The sequence below is a fragment of the Taudactylus pleione genome, unplaced genomic scaffold (assembly GCF_031769625.1).
Source record: "Taudactylus pleione unplaced genomic scaffold, aTauple2 ptg000021l, whole genome shotgun sequence".
Taxonomy (NCBI): Eukaryota; Metazoa; Chordata; class Amphibia; order Anura; family Myobatrachidae; genus Taudactylus; species Taudactylus pleione.
In genome coordinates this window covers 3347969-3367806 of record NW_028284423.1, presented here as the reverse complement: position 1 = coordinate 3367806, position 19838 = coordinate 3347969, and the positions used below count along the sequence as shown (strand labels likewise).

At 39.1% G+C, this 19838-nt stretch overlaps 1 protein-coding gene across 2 annotated transcripts in view; it reads right to left on the bottom strand.

Annotated features, from left to right (window-relative positions):
• Positions 1 to 19838, bottom strand: part of LRBA (LPS responsive beige-like anchor protein) — a 626758-nt gene that overhangs the window by 465284 nt on the left and 141636 nt on the right. For both annotated transcript variants that reach the window (XM_088448343.1, XM_088448354.1), the window contains exon 33: positions 14758 to 14819. In XM_088448343.1, the coding sequence (XP_088304469.1) occupies positions 14758 to 14819 (62 nt within the window). The remainder of the gene's footprint in view (positions 1 to 14757; positions 14820 to 19838) is intronic.

Genomic DNA, 19838 nt, shown 5'->3' with positions numbered 1-19838 from the left:
AATAATTTACACATCATTTAGTTTCAATGTTATGGTTGTTGATTGAAAGACAAAGTTTGAAATTCACATTTAATACTTATTTGGATTTCTCTTATTTGCTCATTTCATTACGTTAGACTCATGGGCCAGACGAGATGGTGCGAGTTTTTCCAACACATCCTATGTATTTCTGATAAATGGGAGAAGAATAGATGACCTGGCAGAAGGCAGCACAATAACATGTGATTTACAGGACATGAATGCAGCTACTGCAAGATTTATCTGACAGGCCCTCTCTGATAGTGGCCTGCACAGTATCCGATGGGATGATTTCTAGCCTGGAAAGTCTGCGACCTAGTAGCCATACACATTATTTATTTATTAGATGTTTTGGGTTGAAACCATTTTTAAATGATGCACTTCACAATGCATAGCCATAAATTTAGCTTTAAGCCTTGGAAGGGAGGTAGTGTTATTGGAATGTATGTCATCCTGAATTAGGATGAGCAAAACAACGCTTTTATCAAGTGGCCTTGAATGCAATGTCTATTGTTTCAAAAACTATATTAATGTCAAATAAACAAAAATGTTCTGCCGTAATATTACATGAAATATTTCTTAGACCTTAAGTGGAAAGAAAATAGCTGTCATAACCACACACAGAAAAGAGCGGTGCACAGGGATAAAATATTCAGTGACAATTCTGCAGTAAATAGTATCAAATACCACCTTTTACCGCTAGTACCCTTTCAGCCAAACAATAGGTTCTCAACACTTTCAGCATGTGGTTTTTCTTATATTGCATTAACGCTGAGAGAGTAAAAACACCATTAATTTAGAATATCAATAAGCCTTAAACAGTTTACATGGAGAGTGAAATCCACAGCAGTACATCCATTTCACTTAAGCCGACCTATCTAACGATTGGTAAGTGGTTACACCCTTACCAATCATTCTGGTGATATGCCTGCACAGTTGGCATTTAAATTTGCCCGCACAGTTGAGCGGTCACTCACCGCCGGATGCCTGCAGCATGTGTACAGGCGATTGGCAGGTCGCCCGTAAACACCAGCAGATAAAACGATATATCTGCATTTATAGCATTATCTGCCGTGCTGCACAGCAGATCGGATGTGTCTGAGCGACGTCGTTCACAGACATATCAGCTGTACACACTAGCAGATGCTCTGTATAGATATACAAAATAAGGTATCAGTTTGTACCCTTCTTAAGAGCACTTACATTTACTTTCACTTGAAATGTTGGAAATGATCATATTGAAACTATGGTTCCCCTCCCCAACCCCACCCCCATAAAATCTGCCACCCCAGTGAGTGTTTACTAGAACTGGCTTCATAGTAGAAGCGCTATCTGCTAACCACAGCTAGACAGGCAGTCCCGGGAGAGGTATTTTCTCCCCCAGAGACCACCAGTCCTAACCGCGATGAGCAGTGAGAGCACCTCCAATGGGGGGAAGTCACTCTCTTGCCTTGCCATGAGCGTCTCTTAGGAGCTGCAGCCAATGCAGTCCCTAGAAGCCAGGGCTTCTGTGCATGCGCCAGTTGTGGGTCCTGCCAGATGCATTGCGCATACACAATGCACCTACAGGTGCTCTGCCGAAGAGAGAACAGGACAAAGCTGGCCGGGACACTACACAGGCAGCCCCCCTGCCAGGAAAAGGTAGGAGGTGCCGCTGTATAGAACTGTTCATTTTAGATTTCCAGGCCACTATGGGTAGCAGAGGATGATCAGAACAGAAACTTATTTATTTTTCATATACGGTCCTCTTAAATAACAGAAATGCTAGCATTAAAAGGTTAGATTTTAGTAACCCACTAAGAAACGAACTACAGAAACTGCTGAATCAAAATAACACCACACAAAGAAAACATGCACTACATCTCAGTGATTTTAATTTGAGTAGATTAGGTGCATTACTGAAAAATTCCACACTTAAGATTTGTTTTGTATTGGCCCCTTGGCACTACCACAACAAACCCTAGATCTGTATATTATTTTCTGTGAGAGTAGTGGAAATTTGAGGCCTTAATAAAGCTCCTACTCTTTAGACCACTACTAGAAGGATATGCATCTGTGCTTGTGAACGTACAGATATAGTCTTTAGGAGAATCCTGGATAGAGTGCTGGAAACACAACAGGTATAGTCTCTCAAGGATACTGTACTCAGAACTGTAGTGAGTAGAGACAGGCAGTAGATGACCCCAGCATAGCGCCTGTAGTACTGGTGTCAGTCTGCAGGAGATGATAATAGAGTGGCTGAACAGTACAAACAGATGGATACACCAGCGTGCAGTGGGACACCTGCTGAAATGGGTGCGAAGTGCAGTACAGCCCAGATGGTAGACGCTTGGAATTAATGCAGACTGAAAGGATGCATGAAGCACTTATACACACAGGTGGCTAGTGTATGAGTCTAGGGCACTGGAAGCTCAGTTAGATGCACTTGTAAGCACTTGAGGCTGAGGCAGATGCACTTTGTAAGCACAGGACACTAGAAAATGTCAGATGCAGAAACTGGAACAGAGCAGTAAGCCACTGCAGCAAGGATCTGTTTTCAGGGAGAGATCAAGGAGACTGTTCTCAGGGAGAAGAAAGGTATTCTAGCAATGAACTAGGGCAAAGGACATAGTTTAAATAGGCTGCTCCCAGCACCTATTGGCCAACAGGTCACGCGAGCGCAGCTGCTGGCAGAATGTAGTCAAGTGAACAAATACAATATGGCCGCACCCATGCTCCGACGCAGTGGGAACTGACAGGAGGGTAAATGCCAGGCACACAGCAGTAGTGCCAGGTCAGGGATGCCAGAACCAACCAGGGAGGAGAGTGGTGCGACACTGCCAAACCTGGAGGTCTATTTACTAAGCAGTGTTAGGAGACAGAGTGAAAAGTGATAGGAGCTGATTGGCTGGCACCTTATCACTTTTCACTCTGTCTCCTAATACTGCTTAGTAAATAGACCCCATGGGAACTGGAGCTGAAACCCCGATGTGTGACATCATATTTATAAGAGTATTTGTCTAATGTTTTCCTGTGACTCTTACATTAGATTTTGACGGTCAAAATTTGACATAGCAAAAATAAATCCAAAATCTACTTTCTTTGTAATACAAAATTATGATGTGTGTATACCATTAAAGATGAAACATGGAAAAAAATAGAACCAACATGCTTGATAGAGTAATAAATACTGTGAGGTATATTACTAATCAGACCTAAAAGTAGCACTGTAGGTTTGCATAATATCGATATTGATATCTTCATGTACAGGTTGAGTCTCATCCAAATATTCCGAAATACGGAATTAATCTGGCATGACTGAGAAATTGAATCCTTTGATTTTTGATGGTACAATGTACACAAACTTTGTCTAAGGAACAAATTATAAAAAATATTGTATAAAATGACCTTCAGGCTGTGTGTATAAGGTGTATATAAAACATACAGTCAGGTGCATAAATATTGGGACATTCACCTCTATTCACCACCACAATAGCTTTGAAATGAAACAAACAAGATGTGCTTTAACTGCAGACTTTCAGATTTAATTTGAGGGTAATTACATCCAAATCAGGTGAACGGTGTAGGAATTACAAATGTTTCTATATGTGCCTCCCACTTTTTAAGGGGCCAAAAGTAATGGGACTATCAACTCAAAAGCTATTTCATGGACAGGTGTGGGCTATTCCCTCGTTATTTCATTATCAATTAAGCAGGTAAAAGGTCTGGAGTTGATTCTAGGTGTGACATTTGCATTTGGAATCAGTTGCTGTCGACTCTCAATATGAGATCCAAAGAGCTGTCACTATCAGTGAAGCAAGCCATCATTAGGCTGAAAAATCAAAAACAAACCCATCAGAGAGATAGCAAAAACATTAGGTGTGGCCAAATCAACTGTTTGGAACATTCTTAAGAAGAAAGAACGCACCGGAGAGCTCAGCAACACCAAAAGACCCGGAAGACCACTGAAAACAACTGTGGTGGATGACAGAAGAATTATTTCCTTGGTGAAGGAAAACCCCTTCACAACAGTTGGCCAAATCAAGAACACTCCCCAGGAAGTAGGCGTATATGTGTCAAAGTCAACAATCAGGAGAAGACTTCACAAGAGTGACTATAGAGGGTTCACCACAAGAGGTAAACCATTGGTGAGCCTCAAAAACAGGAAGACCAGATTAGAGTTTGCCAAACAACATCTAAAAAAGCCAGTACAGTTCTGGAACAACATCCGATGGACAGATGAGACAAAGATCAACTTGTACCAGAGTGATGGGAAGAGAAGAGTATGGAGAAGGAAAGGAACAGCTCATGATCCAAAACATACCACCTCATCAGTGAAGCATGGTGGTGGTAGTGTCATGGCGTGGGCATGTATGGCTGCCAATGGAACTGGTTCCCTTGTATTTATTGATGATGTGACTGCTGACAAAAGCAGCAGAATGAATTCTGAAGTGTTTCAGGCAATATTATATGCTCATATTCAGTCAAATGCTTCAGAACTCATTGTACGGCGCTTCACAGTGCAGATGGACAATGACCCGAAGCATAATGCAAAAGCAGCCAAAGGGTTTTTTAAGGCTAAAAAGTCAAAACTGAAGGGAAAACGCCCCAAGAACAAGCAGGAACTGAAGACATTTGCAGTAGAGGCCTGGCAGGGCATCACCAGGGATGAAATCCAGCGTATGGTGATGTCTATGCGTTCCAGACTTCAGGCTGTAATTGCCTGCAAAGGATTTGCAACAAAGTATTAAAAAGTGAAAGTTAGATTTAGGATTGTTTAGTTTGTCCCATTACTTTTGGCCCCTTAAAAAGTGGGAGGCACATATAGAAACTGTTGTAATTCCTACACTGTTCACCTGATTTGGATGCAATTAATTACCCTCAAATTAAATCTGAAAGTCTGCAGTTAAATCACATCTTGTTTGTTTCATTTCAAAGCCATTGTGGTGGTAAATAGAGGCCAAAATATGAAAATTCTGTCAATGTCCCAATATTTATGCACCTGACTGTAAATGAATTTCATGTATGTACACAAACTTTGTTTGAGTCACAAAGTTATTGAAAATATTGTATAAAATTACCTGCAGGCTGGGTGTATATAACATAAATGCATTATGTGTGTATATTGGGGTCCCATTCCTAAGATATTTCATTATGATATGAAACTATTGCAAAATACGGAATATTTCGTTATCCACAATACCCCTGGTCCCAAGCATTTTGGATATGGGAGACTCAACCTGTACTGCATAAATGTTATAGAAAACTGCAATGGTTTCCTACCAGGCTTGTTTAAATGTTTGGAGAACCAGCCACTGTTATAATAAATGTGCTACAGTGTAGAAAAAAATCCTACAAATACTTTGTTCCAACAGAAGATTATCATATTTAGATGACATAGTTGTGAAATACTGAATATGTAATAAATTAAGAAAATGTAACAATATAAAACCCAATTTACTTGTGTAACAAAAATTAAATACTCCCTTTAATATAAGTTTTTAATTTTTTTTATTTTTATTTAAATTTGTCACTTTTGGGATGTGTAGACACCAATTAATTTCTTTGTCCCAAAGACCAGTGCAAAATTAGTGTATTAAGAATCATACAGATGTGTCCTCATTCATTGTTGTTGCTGCTGCAGCAAGCCCTTCTAGCCCTTCTAGTCACGCCTAATCATGGGCAACTTTAATCATGCCGAGCGTCTTTTTCACCACAAATGAGTCATTTGCAATTAGATGTGAATAAGATGCACAAGTTGACTTTGCTGAGTAAAATGATATGTGCAGGTCCGGATTAAGAGGGGAGAGGGGCGACAGGGGCAGAAGCCCCGGGCCCCCACACAGTGTCGGTGTGACCCTGCCGATAACATGTGTCCAGTGGCACTCGTTCCCGGATTGGGGCTCAGCTGCCGTTGCTGTGTTCTACTGCATACAGCAGCTCTGATGAGGAAACTAGAGAGCAGCTCTGTCGGAATCGGGAGGATGACAGCCAGGTGAGTAATCAGGGGTGGGGATGGAGGCAGCAGGGCTCTGTGTGGCTTAGGGGATGCGCTGAGGCCCCCAAAAGCTTTATTTCGGCCCTGGACATCTGCATGTGTATGTACTGTGTGCGACTGCAGCTGTATCTGTATAGGATAAGCTACGTTACAGTGTCAGCGGCTGTTTTCACACCACATTCCATTGTGTTTTACAGACTCGGCCGGACACAGAACATTCATATACCGCATATAATTTGAATCAGCAAAGTCTGCTCCGAAAAAAAGCGCCCCCTGCGACGGCCAAGTTAAATGGGAGACGGCGGCACTCATGCGCCCTGTGTAGCGCAACTCATAATGTATGAATGATAGACGAGGAAGGACATATCAGTAGGTACATGGTTCACTCAGTTAAGATCTGGAGAACAAAGTAGTAGAAATGCATTCACACATACATGGAGTGGGGCTGTGGACCACATCTGACTAACGGACCGGGACAAACTTCTCAGGGCCATTGTTGGGAAACCAAGCCTAGAAGCAGCTCTAAACTTTTAGGGATAGTGGACATGTGAGAAAAAAATAATCATAAGTGATGCTAGTGTGTGTAAATTTTTCCAAACACAGCTATCCATTGATGTATACCACAGCACCCAAGCATTATACACTCAGGAATTAACAGGATATAACTGGCAGAAACTTTTAGTGGCGTATTATATAAAACCTCAACCTGACACATTAAACAGGCAGTACATTAGAAGGGCTATGGTCAGCAAATCTTTCCCTGTAGTGCCAAATACCTACAGTGCCCTCTGTTACCCTAGTGGCAAAACGGAGACGTCGATACATCGATCAGGGAGTTTTTTCTTTGTGTGTGTGTGGTTTTTTTTTGGGGGGGGGGGGGGGGGAGTAGAGATTTTATATATTCAATTAAGGCCTAGTTGGGTGTTGCTCACAGCCAGCTCATGTATAGATGTGTCCGTCTGTATCTAGGAGGCGAGTACATTTTAACTGCAATGTAATGGTGTGCTGGGCATATATGTTAGTGTAGGGAGCTGCAGAAAAACAAGGGGTCCCCTTAAGCTGGGCTGCAGGCTTAAATGCTTTGATCAAATCATGACAAAATCCCCTTGGTTTTATTTGCTACACATATAGATTTGCAGTATATTATTGTTAGCACTGATGGCAAAAGCTTTTCTGTTTTGTATACATTTATGGCAATAATATTGCCACGCTGCTGGTACCATGTATGATACGGGTAAAACCGATCGCGGGCATATTCCTTTTCTATTTAAAAAAAAATTTAAAATAAAAATGTAATAATAATAAAAAAAAAATTGGGGGGGAGGGGCCACATAAATAGGATAATTATTAAAATACAGCCGATCCCCCTCCACTCCAAACAGAGCCCTGCGCATAACTTTATACCTCCATCCCCCAAAAAATATACTTACAGTATCTATCAAAGGCAAGAGACAACACACACACACACTTAATTGTAAAGTAAACAGTATCATTAATGCACACTGCAGAGGGCAAACAGAACGAGAGTTCTTAACTTTCAAGTAAGAATAGTTTATCAAGGCACATAGGCTTGACTTTGCTTTAAGTCACCAAGGCATTAACTGATTAGAGAGGACAGAATACTTATTTTATAGCTAATTGTTAATATACAAAGCAAGATTAATATGCATCAGGACTTTGAATGTGCAAAGCCTTTCTGCTGCACTAAGCCTGCTTTAGACAATTTAAAATATAAAATGTATTTTATAACCACATTTGTTGAACTCCTCATAAGCGAACCCCCAAAAAGTACTAACCACCTTAGGGGCATCTTCAATTAGCGGTGATAACGGCGACAATATCATTGGCCAATTATCGACTATTTTTGTATGATAATATTGCACCCGTGATAATTGGATAGTGTGAAATAGGCGAAAAGTTTTCACCATCTCAGACCAGGTGAAAAAAAAAATGCAAAATCCTTATTTTTGCCTAAAATTGTGGTGATTTCTTTCAGAACCCTTTGGCCACCTCCCTAAAGTTAATTTACCCCAAAAGTTGGTTGTAATTAGTGTAAGTTGGTCAAAAATGACCTGTCAAGTTTTGGGTGAAAAAATAATCGTTGAAAATGGGTTTAACATATTGGGTCTGGTATTTCGGGGAAGGGGGGGGAGGCATATGGACGCTACAGATGTTTTAAACATTGCAGGTGGCTGCAGCAGGTGTTATTTTTTTAACGGTTTTTAAAAGTGCGCTTTTACTAAACCAAAATATACTTGCAGCCATTTTTACGTAACCTCAATTTAACTGCAGCAGTAATTTCCTGGAAAAAAATAGCTTTCTATAATTTTTCATATATGCAAATTACAGCCAACAGACAATTTAAGTACCCTAAATAATTTTATTATGGTCAATAATAGACTTCTAATTTGATTTCCTATGGTGTTAGCCTTTTTTGGGGGGTACAGACTAATTTTCCTGAATGTCCTGACATTTTTACCTGTTTTTGCCTGATAATTTATCGCACCTACCAGTTTGTTTTTTCATCTTGCAAAAAGCGGGAGCGTGCATGCCGGAATCTGTGATATCTCGCAAAAATCATCAAAATCGGATGATATTATCGTTGGCGATTTCACCGCTAATTGAATACGGCCCTAAGTGTTTTTTTTTCCCATATATAAAATACTGGCATTTAACATCTAATATCTGGAGACATGCAATCACTGATTCAGAGTTATCATTTATTAATTAAAAAATATTTATATAGTGCACACATTCTGCTGCGCTTTACAGAGTATATGTCAGTCATTTGCATCAGTCCCTGCCCCAGTGGAGCTAACAATCTATATTCCCTACCAATGTACACACACCTAGTGTTCATCCATACAACCCTATTCATCCGCTTGTAGAAGCAACTACAGTGACCATCAGGCAGGCTTTGTACCAGCCTGTTGTAAGAGAACACCAACCATTCAACCACAAGTGGATACGTGACCAATAGCTACACCTCTGAACAGCCCGTATCTGCTCACAGATGCACATGCTCAACCACAGAGCATGCACAGCACAAAAAACAGAAAGAACTGTCCGCAAAGTGGAGTTGCATGCAACCCCAAATCACCCCCATACCGAGCACATTACTTGCTCTCTGCGGTGTATTCTGCAGCTGTGGTGCAATGTAGATAACATGGTAGCTTTAAGTAGCAATGCCCATTTACTAGAGGAGTGTAAGGACAGCAATTTAGCACTTGTTCATACTTGGCATCTTCACATTTGAAATCCAACAACATTTTAACATCACAGAACTTAATGACCGTGTTAGCCCTGTAAAAGGGAAAACACAATTCCAAGTGCAAGCCAGTCTATGTGGGTTATTTAATTAAGCACTTAACTTATTCCCTACTTCATTACATCCATGAGACATGACAAATGTTGAAAGTTTCACGCCACATTTATAAATGTTAACTTTGTAAAGCTGCCATATTATTTAAACAATTAAAATCCAATTTTTGACCTGATCCCTCGATCTTTCCCCCTCAAACCCTTCCATCACTTTTAAAAAAATTAATTAGAATTTTAGCAGTTGAATATCACTTCCTACCTTATCTCAGCACACCCCTCCCAAAAAAGAAGAAAGTCAATCCATCAAAGTGAAGCAGCCCCCTCCCAGTATCTGGAAAGCGTTGAGCAGACATTCAATTTCATATATCTCTAGGTTTCATACAGCCCAAGACAGTACACTTCTTAAGAAAATGAATCGCTTTGGCGATTGCCACCATGACCTCTTTGAATAAGGAAAATTGTAAGTGAAAAATGTAATTATCACACTATAACAAGCCAATAACATCTGGAGCCTATTCGAGAATTACACTTTTTATCATTCACACTTTCAAACTGCCACACATAAGGAGGGCTTATTCCATTTCTGTAGATAAAGTGAATTTCCACCATTTCTGTGAAAGAGTAACAACCTTGCATCCAAATCTACTAAACAATTGTTCCATATGCAGTTATTAGATTAGCATTACACAGGGCTGTGACACAGATGATAAATAGATGCATTAGAAAATGTCATTTATTTTGCAGCCAATGCTTCCAAAACTCTGCTTGAAAAATACTGCAAAGAAAAGCATCAAATGTGTATGCAATAGTAAGAGGTGAACGATTTCACCCTGTGATAGCTACATAATTTGCTTTTTTTATACCAAAAAAACAATGTTCTGCTCTAGTCTATCTAGTGTACCCTTAAAGTATGTCTAAACAAAAAATGCACCCTGATATACCAACACCAAAAAACAAATAAAATTCAGACACGTCACACATTTAAAATTGCTTAGGTGTGTATACTACTCATTTATAAGCCAAAATAAATAGTGCTTAATGTAAGTACGCTGTCCACAGGTTAAGTGATGGGATTCTTGTAATAAACATTGATCAGATACATTAAGGTGACAATGATCATTGTTCTTTTTTCTAGTGAAATGAAGAACATAAAACTAGAGGAAAACATACAATAATGAAAGTGAGCATGCCATGGGCACACAGAAGCAGCCATTTTGTGGGCTAACATAATAACACCTTACAAAAATGTATAAAAAAAATGTAGTATCTATAAAAACAATTGTACAGTACATGTGTGGCACTATGATTTAAGGCACAAATGTGATTACATGAATTTTAGTGGTACCCATATCTACTCTCGTCAAATAAAAAAGCTCAAATTAAAATAATTTCCCTGACCAGATAGCTGAACTAGACACAGAAATGCCAATTTTCATGTATGGCTGCTGTGCAAGAAAAGATATATTAAAAGTAGAATGACTTAAAAGCACATTTTATCCATATAGGTATGAAACCAACTGATCAAGGGCAAGAGCTGCCTATATGATGGAGAGTGCATGCTTCAGGAGTCCCAAAATACGCACTTTCAGGGGTCACTGGCTTTATAACTCCCCAAGAAGTTGCATTCAGGCACAATCAGTCTTAATGGGGGCGATTCAATTTAACGAGAATTGAATAGCGCCGGGAGCGAGCTCCTGGAGATATTCAATTCAGTGTGCTGTGTGGTCGGAGAATTGCCCGTTATCGCGCCTTAACAAGGGTGTTAAGGCACGTTAACCGGCACTTTGGTCGGATTTCTCCTTGCATCCCCAGGGGGGTGCGAGAAGAAATCCTTAGCGCGCTCAAACAGCGCGGTGTATTGAATAGCTGCGGGAGCTCCATCCCACGGCTATTCAACATTACTTTGAATTGAACTTAGCCCAATGAAATTGGCCAGTTAGTTGTCATTTTGCTGTTATGGATTGGAAGATTAAAATAGGTCTCTTTTTTTTGTAACTGTTCCTATTTACTGGTGTAATATAGGGGATTTATAACGTAGTTTCAGATTGAAGGGAATTTTTTACATTTATTTTTTAAAAAGCAGCCACATTTTTGTATTAGCCAGAAAACAAACATTTTGCTTGCTGTTCAGAGATGCAGGCCATTATTTTGCACCCTGGTTAATGAGGAGACCCTATGCCAAACCTGGAAAGTAGGCAACTATGGAAATGACTACTAGATCAAACCGAAGTACAGGAATAAAGTGTGCAGACCACTACTCTAGAACCATTTACTCACCTTGCCAATAAGCCCGTATTTTGAAACCTTATAGAAATATGTAGGTTACTCAAACTCAAATTAACAGCTTTGTGTTTGTTTAAAAAGGGTTCAAAGAAACATCACAGAATGTTTACTGTTAAACTTCAAAATGTGTCTATGGTTTTAAGCATTCCTGTCACACAAATGAAAGACAAATGGTAAACTCTCAGATAGGCCATAAATGCTGTACTGTTTTAGTAAACAGCATGGCATGCAGAATACTTCATATATCTGTCCTTTGTTTCAATATATGGTCATTGCTTTGAGGCAGACAAGTTCCATCAGTCTTAGCGGGAGCTACATTGTGACCTGTGCCTGCAATAATAAGCTCACTAGAAACATAACTACGTCTTGATACTTCATTGTAAAATCCATTAGGTGTAATCTTCTAAAGTAATTGTTCTTATTGCGCTTTATTGACAATGTGAACCATTGATTCTTCACACCTTCTATGATTCCTTCATTTGTATTCATGAAATGTCTATCAGTTCAGTCTAAATAAATTTGGTGGTATAAGCACTAACATAAAATGAATCGATACAAAGAAACATTAATTTTGCATTATCCTTATTAATCGGGCAGGCTTGCCATGCAGGTTGCAAATGAAGGTCAAAGGTTTGTCAATGGGTCAGAACCCTTGACCTACAGACTGATACGCTTCTCATTAAAAAAAGCTATTCTGAACCATTCGGTGACAGGATTTACTAGCAGGACAATAAGGAAGAACACCTTATTCTTTAAGAGATACCAGAACTCAATAAAAACCATTTTACTTTAATTACAGAAGAGAAACCTAGAAGCAGAATTTAATGAATGAGTAAAATACAAGAGGTCATAGAAGGTTTAGACCGCAGCCCCTTGCAGATCTAAAATTCATTATATAAAGTGGACATGCTGTGCACTGTACAAAAATAATTTCTATTTAATTGACATTGAGATGTTGGTAATACACATATATGCTGAAGTAGGGTAGCATCCTGGACCTCAATACCACTGCTGCAGTACGCTCATTCCTGTACTTTCTCAAGATTTTATTAGTATACTAATCACTATGGAGAACTTCAAAAAGTCCAGTTTCATCCACACACAGACAATTTTACTATTAAATGCTGATGTACTGTACACTGAAAGCAACATCTGGCTACATACAAAGGGTGTAGGAACAAGGTGCAGGTTAAGCCAAATACAAGATGTGGCTTCTTTTACACTTTAATGCACAGGACACATTTTGCTTCCAAACTTAAAATTACACATCAGAATTGTTTAGGCCATTGTGAATGTATTTCACACACGCAATTAAAATATGATCTTAGTACACCACTATTATTTAAACACCAAAGTAGTTGTCCCAATAATGTAATTATATTACTTGTTACATTGGCCATCTACAGTTAAATTGGTTAAACCTTTCATGCACATTCCTCATTTAGTGTGTCCAATACAGGCAGACAAAAAGCCAGCCTAGATGCAGATTATTTGCAATATTATTTCCAGGGACATGACTATCGGTGTCCTCTGTGTACATCAAATACTTGGTAGTAGCCCAGTTTATATAGGCAGGCCACACTGGTGTTGTGTGAAGGGAGAAGACACACAAATGAGACTGCACTGATTGTAATATACTGCAGATAAGCAACACTTCTCCTGTAGATAGAAACCCACAAACATTTACATGAAACATTTTAATTTTTATAAAACAGAAAAACAGCTTGAATACAAAATTTAAAAGGAGCTTAAAAGTCAGTAGAAATCAGATATCCAATGTGGATTGTTCAGCATGGCACTTCTGAACTTTTAGAAAAGCCAACTGTCCTAGGTCAGTTTATCCTGCAAAGTCCTTTGGCAAATCGGTAACCTGATCTAAATGGACAGAATGAATACATATGACCTGTCATACATAAGTCACTCAAGGCAGGTCCATTGACATGTGCCTTAAGTCTCACGTAGATAATAACGCAGTATGCCTATGGGTTACATATCCACGGACACTAATCCCTGCAGGATTATTGCAATACATTACTATATCATATAAAACAGGAGTGTCTTACTTATTCTCTATATTCCCTATACATAACACACATACATACTGAATATAAAATATTATATATATTTTTATTTTTTTTTATTATTATTTATTAAAGCACATCCTTACTGCTTCCATGCCAATAAAAGCTGGTAATTCCAGCAATTCATTATGTAAGCAGCAGCAAGTGCGACCACCTCTACAGCAGAATCTTTGGCAGTTCTGTCCAGGGCATTTAGGTCTGTGTTACCACCATGCCAAGGAGGAAAACATCTACAATAATCTCTGAGAAGGAGTTGTTGCAGCTCATAGGTCTGGAAGGTAATTTCCAAACAATGACATCCATCATTTAACAGTGACAACCACTTACAAATAGAAAATCACTAGAAGACATTTTACAGGACTCTCATTGCTGGGATCTACTGGTATCTTAAAATGGTACATTTTAAACTTCATGACTACCACCTGAGAAAAACTGAACAAGGCCTATATGGATTTAATGAAAGGGCAGCCAGGAGAAAGCTTCTCCTCTCCAAACAGAAAAGCCACATTAAAAAAAAAAAATATATGTTATTGCAGTATGCCTTAGGTTTGCAAAGTTGCATCTTAAATGTATGGAATAGTATCCTCTGTACAGATAACACATCTATCTTAATACATAGGAAAATTAATTAATTGCTGCCAGCTACACAGATCCAACACAGCTCTCCGAAAGTAATATGAAGGGAGTGCTACTTAAAGTACAAAGAGCAGGCACGAGCTCAGTGGAGAGTTCCAAAGCATCTCTACTCATTAAATCATGTGCCATGTGACTGTGGTTGCCATGGTTGTTCCATAATCGTTCTTTACAGTGTATCCACAAAATTATGGTCTAAGCAAATTTCTAAGGCATCAAAGATTTATTGCAATTGGAAAAGTAAGACTTGAATCCTTTATCTAGTCCAGGGGTGTTCAACATGTGGGCCTCAAACTGCTGTGGAACTATACATCCCAGCATGTTCTGCCGCAGTTTTGCTATTAATGCATGCTGGAATGTGTAGTTCCACGGCAGCTGGAAGACATGAGCTGGCATTTGACCCATATAACAGACGAAAAAGACAGAGAGAGAATGTATACATACCTGGGAGCACAGCAGCATGACCAACTCCACAACCGAGCTACTAGACTTCATGCACACCAGACCTAAAATAAATAAAAAAGGACAGTTAGAAGGGAAAACGAACAAGGTCACAAAAATTTTAATTTCAGATATTAACGTCTGTTGACTGGACTGTGGATCTGATTCAGAGTTGTACACAAACCAATGGTTTACATACAACTCTAATGTTTTGCAATCTGCACTGCACATGTGCAGATCGGCATCTGCATCGAGTCGCAGTGCCACATAAGCCGCAGCATGACTGACATGCTGCAGCAGCTTGGGGGGTGGGGAGGAGTGGTGACGGGCTGCTGTCCTGAAAGCGATGGTTAGTCAGCTCCACATTCAATGCGTGCCTAGGCCAGGGTCTGCGGCTTCTGACAGATTTCCTGGTCTCGGCAATAAGAGGACATCGGACATTCTGAGTAACCAAGATGTCTGATGGCAACGCAAGTAATCTGATGCTGTGTCTCCAGGCGCAGAAGTGGAACACAGAAGCCGGCAGCAGTAGTCTATGTACACAAGATTCGTCCTGTGGCTTTTGCATATTGTAGCACAGCCGCTGCATACAAAGGCACTGGTGGAGCTACAGTGTACATCTCTGAATTAGGCCCTATGAACCCAATTGCCTCTGCTAATGGCAGAATTTATACAGGCAACAGTTTTGATGGGAAATGTGAAGTCAAGCACATACGTTATGACATTTTACATATATTAAGTTATAGGTTTCATAACTGTTTAAGTCTACCTTTTATCAGGTGTTCCATTGTTGCATATAGTAATAAAGTCCAATCCAGTATACTTAAGAATGTCATTTTATTAATTAATTAAATAAATAGATCTAGCCCTTTTAACTGGGAGAACATATCCAAGGGTTAATGTAGCAATCAACCCCCATTGACATTGTTACAGAGTATTTATACTTCATTGCAATCTTCAGGTAATACGCCCCCTGTACACCCACTGACATTATCAGATTCCTTTATGAGATGATCATGGTGTTCTGCATTTCTATATTTGTTGCGACTCTTTCACTAAATATCTCTCGGACAAAACTATACATAAATGGACAAGCTCTTGTACACTCTTTCAGATGAACAGTTTTCCTTGGGAGCGGCCTTAAAGACACCTTACCTAATTTCTCCATTTAAATGTGAGTTTGCACAAGGCAAAATGTATGTGCAAAGGCATATTGAATTTCATGAACTGTTTCATTATAAAGCATACAGCATATGTAAATATGGAATTATGTAAATATGTTTCTTGTAAATTAGTCTTCCACAGTCCACCCTTAGATAAGCACATTATAACATACATGTGCTATATCTCATCTCCATCTCTTGTATGTTTTCATTCTTAAAATAGCCATCTGAATACAGCATAGGCCAAATTTATATAATAAAAAAATCAGGATTAAGATTCCAAAAATAAACTTACAGGTGAAGTGAATAACATTGACTATCTCATTACACTGGCACATGTCAAGGTATGAGATATACTAGGCAGCAAGTGAACACTTCGTTCTAGACGATGTGTTGGCAGCAGGAATAACGGGCAAGTGTAAAAATCTAAGTGACTTTGACAAGGGCAAAATTGCGATGGCTAGATGACTGGGTCAGAGCATCTCAAGAACTGCAGGTCTTTTGGGGTGTTCCCTGTATGCAGGGGTTAGAACCTACCAAAAGTGGTCCAAGGAAGGACATCCAGTAAATTGGGGACAGGGTCATCATTGATGAGCGTGGGGCGCAAAGGCTAGCCTGTTTGGTCCAATCCCACAGAAGATCTACTGTAGCACATTTTGCTGAAAAAGTTAATGCTGGCTATTATATAAAAGTATCAGAACACACAGTGCATCACAGCTTGCTGCATAAGGGGATACTTAGCTGTAGAATGGTCAGAGTGCCCATGCTGGCCCCTGTCCAAAGCCGAAAGCACCTACAATGAGCACATGAGCTATAGAACTGAGCAATGGAGCAATGAAAGAAGCTGGCCTAGACTGGTGAATCACGTTTTCTTTTACATGATGTGGACGGCTGGCTGCATGTGCTTTGTTACCTGGGGAAGAGATGGCACCAGGGTGCACAATGTGTATAAGGTAAACAGGCAGAGGTCATTTTCTACTGAGAAACTTTGGGTCCTGCCATTTATGTGGATGTTACTTTCACATTAATTCCCTTACCTAGACAATGTTGCCGACCCAGTTCACCCCTTCAGGACAGCGGTATTCCCTGATGGCATCTTTCAGCAGGATAATGCACCCTGCCACACTGCAAAAATTGGTTAGGAAGGGTTTGTGGAACATTACAAAGAGTTCAAGGTGTTGACTTGGCCTCCAAATTACCCAGATCTCAATTTCGATCAAGCATCTGTGGGATGTGTTGGAAAAACCAGCCCGACCCATGGCTCCACCTCGCAACTTAGAGGACTTAAAAATAGTCTGCTGCTAGAGCCTTGGTACCAGATACTACATGACACCTTCAGAGGTCTTGTGAAATCCAAGTCTCGATGTGTCAGAGCTGTTTTTATGGCACAAGGGGGACCAACACAATATTAGGCAAGTGGTTTTAATGTTATGGCTGATGGGTAGATGTATTTGCATTTGTTTCTCCGTTTTGAAAATTATATATTTTAAGTAAAACACCAAAAAAGCTGATATAGATATATATATATATATATATATATATATATATAGATATATATATATATATATATATACACACATACATATATATACATACACACACACACACACATATATATATATTTGTTGTACATAGAGTTCAAAGTGAATGCTATGCACTACTCAGTAGGACTGCTGAAGTGTCCCATTGTATGCAAATAATTCTGTGAAGTCATAAAGGTGACATCAGAGATTTCTACAGTTCCAAAAAGGTCGCATTGCTGTTAAGGTAGATCGATCACAGATCTTCCCTGCCAGTCAGCAATGAAAGACTGAGTGTAGGCAACATGCATAGAACAATGGCTGACATGTCAGTTGCTATTGAATCTAAGTTACACTGAAATTATCAAAGTTTACAAAAACGAAGACCTATGACAGACTCTGGTAAAATGTATATAGAAAAGTAGTTCCTGGCCGGTGCTCTCTCAGTGGCATTCTTGACAGGTACATGAATCATCTCACAACTGCTGTGAACACCAGGTAACCTGTGTATAATCTACATTTATAACCTGCAATGCAGCAAATTTTAGGTGAGACAGAACATCGAAAAAGATGAGCCCAAAAGATGTTTACATCAGTAATGTATGGGCCATGTGTCTGCCACCTACACAAATTAGGTGCAATATTTGTTGGCTTGGGGAAAAATAAAAAATAAAAAAAATTAAATTTTCAGCACCGTGAAGCATAAAGATTGTTGAAGAAAACCAATTGTAGGAAAAAGTGTGGCTCAGTGGTTAAATGAACAGTAAAATGTCACAATGACAAAATACAATATTTGTACAGCACTACATAAACTCTAGAATTTACATATAAAAAATTAGTACAGGTTGAGTCTCCCATATCCAAATATTCCGAAATATGGAATATTCCGAAATACGGAATAATTTTTACATGACTGAGATAATGAAATCTTTGATTTTTTATGGTTCAATGTACACAAATTTTGTCTAAGGCACAAATTATTAAAAATATTGTATAGAATTACCTTCAGGCTGTGTGTATAAGGTGTATATGAAACATAAATTAATTTCATTTGTGTACACAAACTTTGCTTGAGCCACAAAATTATTGAAAATGTTGTATAAAATTACCTGCAGGCTGTGTGTATAAGGTGTATATAACACATAAATGCATTCTTTGTGTATATTGGGGTCCCATTCCCAAGTTATTGCATTATGATATGCAAATATTCCAAAATACGGAATATTCCGTTATCCAAAATACCCCTGGTCCCAAGCATTTTGGATATGGGAGACTCAACCTGTATACCATAGAGAGTCTACATATTAAATGTGAATTTCCGTGACCATTATAATATCTAAGAGGCAGTAGGATCACTCACATAGCAGTGATATGGGGTACAGACCAATTTTGTTGAAGCTAGGATTACTATACAGTTTGTTGTGTTTTATATGTGGGAGATGCAGAGTGACAATCACATTGCATTCATATTCTACTTGTTGTCCATGTTTATAAATGGAAAGCTTTCACCCCCACTACTACTACCACCACCACCTCCATCTCCATGAGTATAAACAATCAAAAATATCTCATAGGTACCTTACTTAAGCGCCTGCTTAGGTTTACTATGGGGCCAAGGGTCAAAGTACTAATAAGAGTGTTCGGGATGTCTGCTGCCACCAAGCAAAATGGAAACTTGATTGATAGCTAGAGGGCTAAAGGAAAGGGCTGCAGTGGAGAAAGCAAAGGTCAATTAACCATTTCCTTTCTCTGCATATATAATGACTACTATGCAAGAACACAAAACTTATTAGGAATCAGTTTAACATGTGTTGTGCTTCTGCAGATAACATCCAAAAATGATAACAATCACTCTCTAAAAGTACCTCACCCATCTATGTTTTATTGCACTATTAATTTATTTATAGTTTTAAATAAAATAATGTCTCTGAAAGATAGTCATGGTGTTGAAAAACCATTGGTGTTGAAATGTAAGGTGCAATTACGAATGACTAAGTAGCACAGAACATCAGTCATGCAGCACTTGTAAGTGAAAGTGCATCATTTATTTAGGTTATTATTTCAGTTTAGGATAAACACTTTTACCCATGCTTTTGATAATAGCAGGCCTGGGTTATCCAGATGAAACTCAGTCAGTGTGTAATGCATGGTTAGAGACTAGGCCTAAATTTACTATGCAAAACTTTTCAAAGCCGCAGTGTCTTCACCGATTGTGGATGCTGGATTTCATGGTGCAATAAAATTAAGTACACGCCTAGTTTTGTATTTAAAATTATTGCCCCTTTAAATTTAGAGGCTTAAAACTGCCAAAGATTCAGTGGCTTTGAAAAGTTCTACTTAATAACCCTTAGCCATATGCCTAATAGGCTTGCCAAAGAATCACACTTTTAAATGCATCTTT